At 57.7% G+C, this 11298-nt stretch overlaps 4 protein-coding genes across 4 annotated transcripts; 3 read left to right on the top strand and 1 right to left on the bottom strand.

Moving 5' to 3' along the window:
• Positions 1 to 2473: 2473 nt before the first annotated feature.
• VDBG_04950 (conserved hypothetical protein) lies at positions 2474 to 4060 on the top strand (the record flags this gene model as incomplete). The annotated part of the gene is made up of 3 exons (XM_003005298.1): positions 2474 to 2930; positions 3304 to 3354; positions 3411 to 4060. 3 exons carry the CDS (start codon positions 2474 to 2476, stop codon positions 4058 to 4060), a joined length of 1158 nt encoding a protein of 385 aa, XP_003005344.1.
• Positions 4061 to 4577: 517 nt separating this feature from the next.
• On the bottom strand, positions 4578 to 4974 carry VDBG_04951 (conserved hypothetical protein; the record flags this gene model as incomplete). The annotated part of the gene is made up of 2 exons (XM_003005299.1): positions 4578 to 4717; positions 4779 to 4974. The coding sequence occupies 2 exons, from the start codon at positions 4972 to 4974 to the stop codon at positions 4578 to 4580; spliced, it is 336 nt and encodes a 111-aa protein (XP_003005345.1).
• A 680-nt stretch (positions 4975 to 5654) lies between these two features.
• Positions 5655 to 8724, top strand: VDBG_04952 (helicase SWR1; the record flags this gene model as incomplete). Its single annotated transcript, XM_003005300.1, has 2 exons — positions 5655 to 7889; positions 8050 to 8724. The coding sequence occupies 2 exons, from the start codon at positions 5655 to 5657 to the stop codon at positions 8722 to 8724; spliced, it is 2910 nt and encodes a 969-aa protein (XP_003005346.1).
• Positions 8725 to 10077: 1353 nt separating this feature from the next.
• Positions 10078 to 11059, top strand: VDBG_04953 (conserved hypothetical protein; the record flags this gene model as incomplete). Its single annotated transcript, XM_003005301.1, has 2 exons — positions 10078 to 10228; positions 10791 to 11059. The coding sequence occupies 2 exons, from the start codon at positions 10078 to 10080 to the stop codon at positions 11057 to 11059; spliced, it is 420 nt and encodes a 139-aa protein (XP_003005347.1).
• Between the last annotated feature and the right edge of the window lie 239 nt (positions 11060 to 11298).

Below are 11298 nucleotides of genomic sequence, written 5' to 3' on the forward strand. Positions count from 1 at the left end.
TCCCATGCAGGCTGGCGTAGCCACTGGCGGCAGGGCACCACGCCGCAGCTTTGCGCGGCCTCATCGATGGTTGGTCTCAACCTGGCGAGGTGGTGTGTCGTGTAAGCATTCTTCGTGTCAATTGCCCGGCCTCGCAGCTCGTATAGATAGAAACCCGCCACCGCCGGACTTCGCTTGAACATGACTCCTTTCTTGGCTTGATCCGATTCCTGATCTGTTTTGCCTCACGTGAACTCTCACTATCAGCATCGTGAGATCCCGCCTCATCAGCAACTCCCACATAGTCGGGAAAAGAAAAAAGGACCACAGTCACTCGTTTTGTCTCGCCGCACCGCCTTCAATCGAGTGGTGACCCACCAAAGACCGACAGCCAGTCAGCACCAGCCTGCGCAGTTACGCAGACACGTCCGGCACTCGTGTGAAGCCAGCCCTTCGGACTCGTAGTGCCTGAGCCGTTATCGTCGCCGTCGCTCACTTGAACGCTTCGGCCAGCGGCGTCAACGGCATTGCCGGACCTTTTGCACAATAGTGTGGTGCCTAAGACAACAACGACAGAAAGCGTCAAAAGGGTCGACGAGAACAGGAGACGACTGATTTGCACACATTCCGAGGTGCTAAGAAGCCGGCCAGACGCTGAAACACCACGCGGGACGTCAGGAGCTGCTGCAGCGGTGGTTCACTGTCAGTACAAGACACATTCCAGACACAGGGACACACCTCAGCAACGCAATTGTGAAGAGCTACGCTTCCGTCAAAGACAAGTCCCGTGCTCAGCCGTTGAGGAGCAGTCTCCCCAGACGCCATCAGAGGGGTTTCGGAAGTTGTTGAAACATTTTATTTTCCCTTCCCGTTCTGGTGGGATACTCCCGTTGTCGATCTGCGAACGCAAACCACAAACAGCAATCCAGACCACGATTGGCAGGTGACTGCAAACAACAGGCGAAAAGTCTTCGACGAAAGAAAGCAGCAGAACGACAGAACAAAGTGACAGGAACGGAGTGTGGTCAATTGAGACGAAAATTTCGACTGTCCACAGAACAAAGATCCAAGCGCAAACGACAAGACAGGAAGCGATATCCTGTAACAGCAGCAAGGGCAGCCGAGCATTGTGGAGCGGAACGCGCCCCCCTTCCCTTCCTTCGATCACACTCTCATCATCATTATCGTCGGAGGGAAAAAATCGCGACCAATTTTCGGGTTGCTAGCACAACGCGCCAGAAAGCCATCATCCACTGGACGCGAAGCGACGCCAGCCAAGACCAAAGACCAAGACCAACAACCCAAAGCGGCGGCCACTTGGGCCTCCGATCCGCCGTTTGGCGAGTACAGGGGACCCCCCCCTGCATGCAGATTTTTCCGACTTGGCACGTTAGCGGCCTCCACTTCCAGCCACCTTGGTTCGAACCAGAAGCAAAAGAGCAATCGCCATCTGTGTCGCCATCGACTTTGGGCCGCGATTGTGCCTCCAATTGCCTACGAGAGCCAGCCGCGCTGCCACGTCTGAATCCACATCCTGGGTCCTGAGCCACAAATCCACACCACCCACGGAGCCTAGCAGGAGCAAGGTTCTCAGAAGCCTTGGCACCTTTGTCGGTACCGGCAACGCAACATTCTCTCTCGTTGCCTGGCGCACCTGCCCACCCCCCACCACCACCACCATCCTACCGTTTCCAGCAATAGGCACTCCACCTTCCAAGCCGCAAAGGTCGAGCGAGGTGGACGCTCTCCGGACTCGAGCGCTCTAGGTATCCAGGTACCCAAGTCTCCAGGTACCTCAGCAACCGCCCACCACCCCCCAAAGCCCCCCCCCCCAACCACCTCAACCGGCAACAAGAGAGACACGGGCGCCTTCCCTGATTCTGCGTGCACCTGCGACAAAGCAGTTCAGTCCCATACCACACGATTGTCCATTACCGTCCGTCTCACCTCACCTCGCCTTTTTTTTTCTCTTCACTCTCACCACCTACATCATCTGCCTGCCCCTCCATTCAAAGCCCACACCTTCGCGACCCGGGCATCTCCAAACTGCTGTCGCGTCCATTCGCTTGCTCTCCCCGTGGCCAGGATCTTTTTCTTAAAGTGGACTTGTTCTTCTTTTTCCATCCTCTCGAAAAGGATTAGACGCACATCTTGCCTGTACGGTACCTACACTACCCACGCAAGCACGATCCTCGCCGACACCCACACCTCCACTTGACGCCCGCGATACGACGCCCGTCCCTGGCAATCACCCTCGCTAGCCCTGTGTTGGAACCGCCATTGCGTACCCTGGACCCGGACGATACCCAGTATCGCCTCCTTTCGCTTTCTCGATACCAAATCTGCTACCAATTCCCGATCCAAGCTCCTGCGCCGAGACTTTGACCGGTCCGCTACGACTCCAGTCTTACTCTCCAGCCAAGCACACAGGGATAGTCCACCACCCCCCCGTTTAATCACAAGGAGCACCATCGCTCCCCCCCTGTCCGAAACCATGGCCGACCTGCACCAAGATAGTCGTCATCCCCTTCCGCCTCCTCCTCCCTCGCACGAACATTACTCTCACCAAGACACCTCCTACGACTACAACCAGCAGCAGCAGCAGCAGCAGCCCCAGCAGCAGCAGCGTCAGCAGCAGCGTCAGCAGACTTCGCCCATCTCTCCGCAGCAACCCGCCTTTGCTCAGCAGCCACCTCGACAGCCCCAGCAGTACCAGCAGCAGCAGCTACAGCAGCTTCAGCAGCAAATTCGACAGCCGCCCGCTGCCCAAATAGCCCACCAACAGAAGCCCTCGAAATCTAGGACATTCAGCTTCGGGTCCGGCAAATCGCGACGGAGCTCGACGAGCCACCCAAGGCACGACGACACGCATGAGACATCGGCAGAGAAAGAATCCCATCGTTTACACAGCAAAGCCGACCCCACCATGGCCATCAGCGAAGCCGAGCCAGGTGAGCCCGATTCCGTGGCAGGCCATTGATCACCCTTGCTTGATGCTAATTCATCAACAGCGGCCGTACAGGCAATGACCAAATCCTCTCTGGCACCTCTTCGTGCCATCCAGCACAGAGACTCCTTTGGCAACGCAATCGGTGAGCCACCCGCCCAGGTCGATCAACCCAAGACAGCAAGCTAACACCACGCCAGCCGACCCCGACCGTTCGAACCCCACGCGCAGCCGCTGGGAGCGGCCTCTGGATACTATCCGTAGCTGTGAGGCGGCAATTGACGGAGGCTATTCGCGCAAGTCCATGATACGATCAGGTACGTCAGGTCACGGCCCTGTCTTAAATGGATTTCATGTTCTAACTCGCCATGACGTAGACACTGAATCAACCCCGCAAAATGGCCGGCGGAGCAGCTATTATGCTGGCAGTACGTGTTTCACATGGTCCTGCAGGAAGACGATTTTCGTGCTAACACCAATCCAGACAACGGTGCTCGATACCCCCAGGACAGCTACTATGGTGGACGTCCCAACTCTGTGCGGCCTGAGAGTACGCACATGGACTACAACAGCCCCAACCGCTCCGGCTATTTCGATGGTGGCTCGTACGGCCAGGGTGGATACGGGCCTGGGCCCAGCCGTCAGAGGGCACCGAGAATGAACTCGGAACCCATGAACGGCTATGGCCGTGGCGGGCAACAAGTCTACCCGATCCCCCACAAGGACCGCTCTTACGAAACCGTCACAACAGCAGCAGGCAGCGGTCACTCCGAACAGGCCGGCTACCAGACGGACCCGACAAGCAGTGACAACAGCTCCATTGATCGGGTGTCGCCTGCGAAACGTGCGGAGCCGACCAACGACTATGGCATCGGCTTCAACCAACAAGGCGCATATCAGCCTGCCGCCTTTAACAATTACGCTTCGGGCGCGAACGGTGCTGGCCCCAGCGGCGCCAACTACCGCCCCGCCCCCATGACAAACCTGAACTCGGCTGCGCCGCCCGCCGCGCCCCAAAAGCTGGGAGGCGGCATGTTGCGCAAGCAGACCACTCAGCAAAGCACACAATCACGACCAGACGTTGGCGAAAAGAGAAAGAGTTGGTTCTCGCGCCGCTTCAGTAAGGCCAATTAAGCCTAGAAGGGGCGAGCTCTGGCCCGTACGCCAGAGGCCATGAGCTACGGGCCACGGGCCCGTGGAAACAAGTGGTAATGACTTTTTCTTTGTGGATACCCTAGTTTCTCTACATATCGAACACGACGAGCTGGGCGCGCGGCTGTTCAGAGCGGGAGGTGGGTGTGAGTACATACATATATGCTCTGTGGCGAGTCTGAGTCAGCGCCTCTCGTTGCAGGGATAGGGCATCTCGACATGCGAAGCATGAATGGTCGGGGCTAGTGATGGACGATAAATGACCCTCTTCGCCTTGTTTCTCGAGTTCTTGTCGCACTGGAGAAATAGAGTAATGGCCTTGAATGCTCGGAACCTGGGGCTAAATCAATTGAGTCAAGATCGTTTACAATGAGATTCGTGGCCGATTTTTTTATGAACCATGGAACATTGACGGTGTAGCACAGAACTACCTTGGGTACCGCTTTATTATTCTACAACCGGCTAGCTAAATGGAGTGAATGAAACAAGAAGAGCAGGCTCAGCGATACTTCTTGCCATCTCCCTTTGTTTTCTTCTCGTCCTGCTCCGGCTGATCTTCCTTCATGGCAACGACTATGTACGCAATGAGCACCACATTGGCCATGACGGCGGCAAACGCGCCAGCAAAGGTGGAATTTCCTGCCAAGAGAGTCAGATGATCGATGGAACAGACGGAGAAGAGAGGTGGGCAAGAGCGCACCTTTGAAAACCGTGCTGACTGTGACGAAATAGGAGCCGATGGGGAAAACGATCATGGCGAAGGTGAACCCTAGGAGCTTCACAATGACATCGGTGGGGACGGCGGGTGCGATGTTGGACTTTTCAGCCGGAGCGCTGTTAGGCTCATCTTGGTCGAGGATGGTCTTTTCCGTGGAGATGATACGTCGGGTCGCCATCTTGAGTGAGGAGTGGGGAGGATGAGTTAACGCGGCGAAGGAAACCGGTTGAGGCGGGTGCGGTGCTACGAATGAACAAATGGTTAGTGCGGTCACCGAGAGAGAAAGCAAGTTCTCACATTGTATTCTGTACAATCGCACTGCTCAAAGTTCCTTGTGTTGTGGGTCAAGGTGATGAGGTCTGGGGCCAAGGTTGATGGTGACGATGAAGCTCATGACAGTTCATAGAGAGTCCTGAGATGGACTGTGCCACCCGCCTCGCACTGTAGACGTCCCGTTAATTGAAATGACGTGGATCACGTGCTAGCGCGCGCCAGGACCCCCCTCCCTCTTCGACGCGTCTCTTGCCGTTCTATGTTAGTCCCGGTTCCTGAAATTCTCTTTGCACAGGAAGAGCTCCTCCCTGTACGCTCTACCCGCCCTTTCCAAGAACAATAGGCCTTTGCTTTCGGTCCTTCCTTTGACGACCCTCTGAATAGGGTCGAAGCCCTCCAGTTCATTGATCTCCGATCTTCGCTCGTACCGCACCGCATCGTCTTTGGATAGTTTCTCCAATTCCTCTTCATCTCTTTTTTCCTTTGCATCCACATCGTGAGCGGATCACCTCGAAACCTCACTCGGGATCCACATAGATACCAGAGATCGAAAACGTTTACAACACACAGCGACATAACTTCACAATGGCCGGCCTAGCAGCTGGTTTCAGCTCTTCGCCTCCTGGCCGGGGCTTCGACGACGACGACGACGACGAGCTGGCCCGCGACACGATTCCCTGCTCACCCTACGCTACGCAAGCAACCCAGGTGATCAATCGAACATCCCTGCTTCCCAAACACACTGAGGCGCCCTCATCGCCTCTTGCATCGAGCGTCGTCGAGGTCCCCGCGTCTTCTCCCTTCCAGCCGAAGCCTTCCAAGGCGCCATTTGCGACCCGCCTCGCGCCTGCGGGCACACTCTTTCGGCCTCCTCCCCAACTGCCGCGGGGCATTAAACGCCCAGCTGCCGAACCGATCATGATTTCGTCCGATGACGAGAAGAGCCCTTCGAGGGGCGACATCCAGCCGACAGCCTTCAAGAAGCGCATGACCGCCTTTCACTACGAACCGACGGAAAGGATCGACAAGCTGGAGAAAATGACGGCCTTGACGGAGCAGGTTTCTACCGCAACTGGTCAGAGCTTCCCGTCTCGCGCTTGTCGCGAGGCTCTCATGGCTTGCCATAATAACGTTTCTGATGCAGTGAACTACCTCTATGAAGGCAAGCACCTGCAGAAGGAAAAGAAGCACGGAGCCACCTCGGCGCCGCTGTCTGCCGCCTCGACGAACCCGCTCAAGTCGAAGCCGTCGCTCGCTGCTAAGGGCAACGGTGCCGACTTCTACCAGACACCGAACCTCAGCCCTCGAACACCGAGCCCGGCGAAGCAGGCGAAGCCTCGACGACGTCTCGTGCAGGGCCGTCGCCCGAACCGATCGCCCTCGCCCCCGACGTCGCAACCAGTGCCGGAGGCGCGGGAGGTCATCAATGTGGACGATGAAGTGGATGAGATTGCCGAGGACAGGATTGTCATTGCAGATGACAAGGACGACGACTACGACAACGAGGACGACCTGATGGAGGCTACCGTCAAGGAGAGCCTCTATGACAAGGCTCTTAACACCATCAACAATAGTTCGATCGACGATCTCTCGGCCATGACCAACCTCAAGCAGGACGAACTACAAATTATCGCCACGAAACGCCCTTTCCACGATATTGACCAGGTCGAGCGTGTCACGGCGGCCAAAAAGTCCAATGGGCGCAAGTCAAACAAGGCGGCCATTGGCGAACTCCTCGTCGAGGCCATCATGGAGTTCACCAAGGCGGTCAATGCAATCGACACCGTCGTCGCTGAGTGTGAGAAGAAGGCTGTCCGGGTGAAGAGTGAGATGAGTATGTGGGACATCGACTTGAAAGGCCACGCACGAAGTGGAACGACTTCTCAGACAGACAGCGACGATCTTCCCATGACGCCCAACAGCTCCAAGGGTCAGAAGTACTCGCCACCACCGATCCCTCGCCAGCCGGCCTTGTTGGAAGGCCACTGCACTATGCGCCCTTTCCAGCTGTACGGCCTCAATTGGATGTCAGTTTTGTACAACAGCGGCTACGGATGCATCCTGGCCGATGAGATGGGCCTGGGCAAAACGTGCCAGGTCATCTCCCTCATGGCCCACCTTGTCGAGAGTTATGACGAGGAGAAGGACGAGAAGCGGCCGTGGCCGAATCTGATTGTCGTCCCACCTTCCACGCTGTCCAACTGGGAGGTTGAGTTTGAAAAGTTTGCCCCCGACCTGTCCGTCTTGACGTACAAGGGCTCGCAGTCTGATCGCGCCATGATCGCCGAAGACATGTTAAGCGCACCCGAGGAGTATCACGTCGTTCTCACGAGCTACACACAGGTCGGCAAGGAAGAAGACATCGACGCCCTCATGGAGCTACGTCCCAATGCCGCCATCTTCGACGAGGGTCACAAGATGAAGAACCCCAAGACGAAGATCTACAAAGACCTCATCCGCATCAAGGCGGACTGGCGCATGCTCCTCACGGGCACGCCTGTGCAGAATAACCTCATGGAGATGCTGTCGCTTCTCAACTTTATCGACCCCAAGATGTTCAAGGGTCACATGGAACACCTGCAATACATGTTCAGCCAGAAGGTCACGACGAGGGACGTGAACAACGGGGCTTTCCTGTACAAACGGAGCGTGTCAGCCGGGGACCGGACGATTTCTAGAAGCTGTTCCTTCCTGCAGCGGCGCAAGCAGCAGGTTCTGTCGGGCATGCCGAACAAAGACGTGCAACGTCGACTACTGCGAGCTGCCGCCTCGCAGAAGGCGCTGTACGATGAGCTCGAGACCATGTTCAAGTCGGGGCCGGTGGGCAAGAGCAAGACGGGCCAACGTGCGGCAGAACGACGTCAACAACATCTGGATGCAGTTGCGCAAGGCGGCGATCCACCCGCAGCTGTTCCGACGGCACTTTGACGACAAGAAGGTGGAGAAGATGGCGGGGGTGCTGATGCGCAAGGTGCCGCAGTCGGAGCTGCAGCAGCCGAACATGGAGCACCTCATCGGGGAGCTGAAGAACTGCTCGGACTTTGAGCTGCACCTGTGGTGCCGCGACTACAAGTGCCTCGAGGGCTTCGACCTGCCAGAGGGCTCGTGGATGGAGAGCGGCAAGGTGACCAAGATGCTGGAGCTCATCCACCAGTACCAGGCGAACGGGGACCGCGTGCTCGTGTTCAGCAAGTTCGCCAAGGTGATTGAGATTCTGCGCGAGGTGCTGCACACGGACGGGATCAAGCACTGCGTGCTGTACGGCGCGACGTCGGTCGAGGAGCGGCAGGGGCTCATCAACGAGTTCAACGAGAACACGGACATTCCCGTGTTCCTGCTGACGACGGGGGCGGGCGGCACGGGCATCAACCTGACGTCGGCCAACAAGGTCATCATCTTTGACCAGTCGGACAATCCGCAAGACGACATCCAGGCGGAGAACCGCGCGCACCGACTGGGCCAGACGCGGGATGTCGAGGTGATCCGGCTGCTGACGAGGCGGACGATTGAGGAGCTCATCTTCAAGGCGTGCGAGAAGAAGATTGAGCTGGCGAACAAGGTGACGGGGGCGGTGGAGGACCTGGGGACGAACGCCGAGATCAACCTCGAGAAGGAGGTGCGCAGGATGCTGGCGGACCAGCTGACGCCGCCATGAAGAGGAGGCTGGGCCCGCCTGGCGTGCTTCGGAGCGAGCGGTGGTTCACGACTTTGACGACAAGGCGCATAGAGCGAGCGGCGTGTTATATTTTGCTTTGCTGCTCCGTTGGCACAGCCGGGGCTGAGAGTGACTGGAGGTATCGTGTGCATATTTTTGGCATGGAGAGCGATGAGAGAGACAGTCATACGCAAGTGGAGAGGGGTGTCGCCGTGTAGAGACAGGACACCTGGATGGCCTCAGGGCCAGTGATGGATGGTTAACCATGGCAACTAGTTGGATGAGTAGAACTTGTCACCGTCTACCTCTAGATTACGTGAGATCGTGAACTAGATAAGGAATCAACGGCACGTCGTCGTTCGAACAGGACGCCAAGGCATATGTTCTCGTGAGGCGCACCACGTTTGGCAAGCTGTGTGTTTGGTTGGCCTTGCATGTCGTGCTCTGGTGAACGGAGGCGTCAACGGTCGTGCCAGCCCGGCGCCGGGCGAATGAGGTCTTCCGAGTGACATGGTATCTGTATCGATGAGTCCCCCCCATTACGTCACGATAGCCTTCCTCGCACCAGGCTTGGCGCCGTTCTCTAGAGGCCCCCTCCCTGTCTCTCCTCTTTCTCTCTCTCTCTCTCTCTCTCTTGACTTCTCTCAGTCTGGCGTGCGACGTCGCAATAGGCATCAGGGGCCAATTTGTTGCTTCTCCGAGCCGGAGCAGCACCGTGCCAAGTGGGACGAGTACCGGCATTCGTTTCTTTCGCGGCGGGTTGGTGGGTGGTGGGTTGGTGGGTGCGGCGCGATAGAGGGGCGCCAGCTGGTGTCACCAAATTCAGGTACGTAACCACGCAGAGAGGCCGGTGAGTGGATGGACGGCCTGGTGGACATCCCGCATCGACCCGTGGCAGCGGGCGCTGATAACCCTTTTCTTAGATTCCCTTTTCTTTGGGGGAGAGGGGGGGGGGTCGTCTGCGCGCTACTGGGATGCTGTGTGGCTGTTCTGTCGTCCTTGGATCTAGATGGACTTGGCCAGAGTTCATCTGCCTGTGGCCTGTTTCGTTGGGCTGTGGCACACACGTATCGCAGAGAGAAAAAAGTGACGTCTTTTCCTCGTGGCTTGACCTGCGCTGCGGCTTGTTCTTAAGAAGCCTGTCCGCGCCCAGTCCCGCGAGGCCGCCCCCCCATCTGCTTCGCGTCCTTCCTGCTCATCACGACCACCTGTTGTCCCGCGATACATCACTGAGCCCCCCCCTTGAAGCGACGACCCTTTCCTGCGAGCCAACGACTTGAACGAATTTAAAAAAAAAAAAAAAACAGACAAAAAAAGCACTCTACACACGCACATCTAACGCACGCACGCGCAATGCCTTCCGCAGCAGCTGGCGAGGTCTCCCACGGCCGTGGCGGCGCCGGCAACATCCACGCCGACCAGACAAAGTACGTCGACGGCGCCGTCGTGCGGACCGGACCTGAGGGCAGTCACAATGACGGCGCGTACAGCGTCGGACGCGGTGGTGAGTTTTGCTTGCCTTCCCTTTTTTCCTTCTCTTTCTCGCCGTTTCACGATCCCCCCCCCGCCCTCCCTTCCGCCCTGGTCGGGCGCTGTCTCTGTCGTCGCACGGCGGATACCGACCAGGTTCGCGAGACCAAGACCATGGCTCTTATCTCTATGCTCAACCCATTTGTCCCCTCTTCCCGATCGAGAACCACGGCGAATGCAGTGGCGTTGATAAGGTCGAGCGAAGACGGACAGGGGACCGGGATGTCCGTGGTACAAGGGGGGGGGAGGTAGGCCCCACGCTTGGCTGGGCGCGGCGGCGGCGGGAGCTCGTCCGTCGGCAACGGGTCTAGCGTCGCGCAGGCCTGTCTTGACCGACGACGCACCGACTCGCCGACTGCCCCAGCGCATCATGCCCGAGCCTGTCTGTCGACTTGCAGAGAGAAGATGGGGCAAGCTGAACCCAACACTCGGGGCAAGGGACAGCAAGGCGTTGGGTTGGGGGAGGGGAGAAAGGAGAAGGAGAAGCGAAAGAATACTGTAAAACTTTGCCGAAAAGACAAACTGACAGCTCGCAGGCGCTGGAAACATTGGCGACGTCGGCACCAAGACGTCCGTCGAGGGCCGCGCCGACAAGGACGTCATCCCGACCGAGGCCTACCGACAGTCGGGCGAGGGCGGCGACTTCCACACCGGCCGCGGCGGCGCCGGCAACGCCTACGAGGCCTCGTCGGCGCGGAACGACGGTGACATGGACGGCAAGGCTGCGAGCGCCGCCGACCGGGCTTCTGGCGGACCTGTCGGGCTCGCGGACAAGCTGAAGAACAAGCTGTTTGGCAAGAAGTGAGACTGCTTGTAATTTGGCCGCAGGACTGGGAGCAGGCAAGGGCTGTGCGGACGAGTGACGGACAGACAGGATTTTGATACCACAGGGGGGTGCCATGATGTGCTTATGTTGACGAGATGGATGGAGGATACGGCACGGGATGGAGGACTCCTTATTTGCTACAACTACCCTTCTCTACACCCCTTTGATGTGGACGATATGGGGTTACACCCATCATCCAAGCAATGAGGAATTTTGAA

The sequence above is a fragment of the Verticillium alfalfae genome, genomic scaffold, assembly GCF_000150825.1.
Source record: "Verticillium alfalfae VaMs.102 supercont1.5 genomic scaffold, whole genome shotgun sequence".
Classification (NCBI taxonomy): Eukaryota; Fungi; Ascomycota; class Sordariomycetes; order Glomerellales; family Plectosphaerellaceae; genus Verticillium; species Verticillium alfalfae.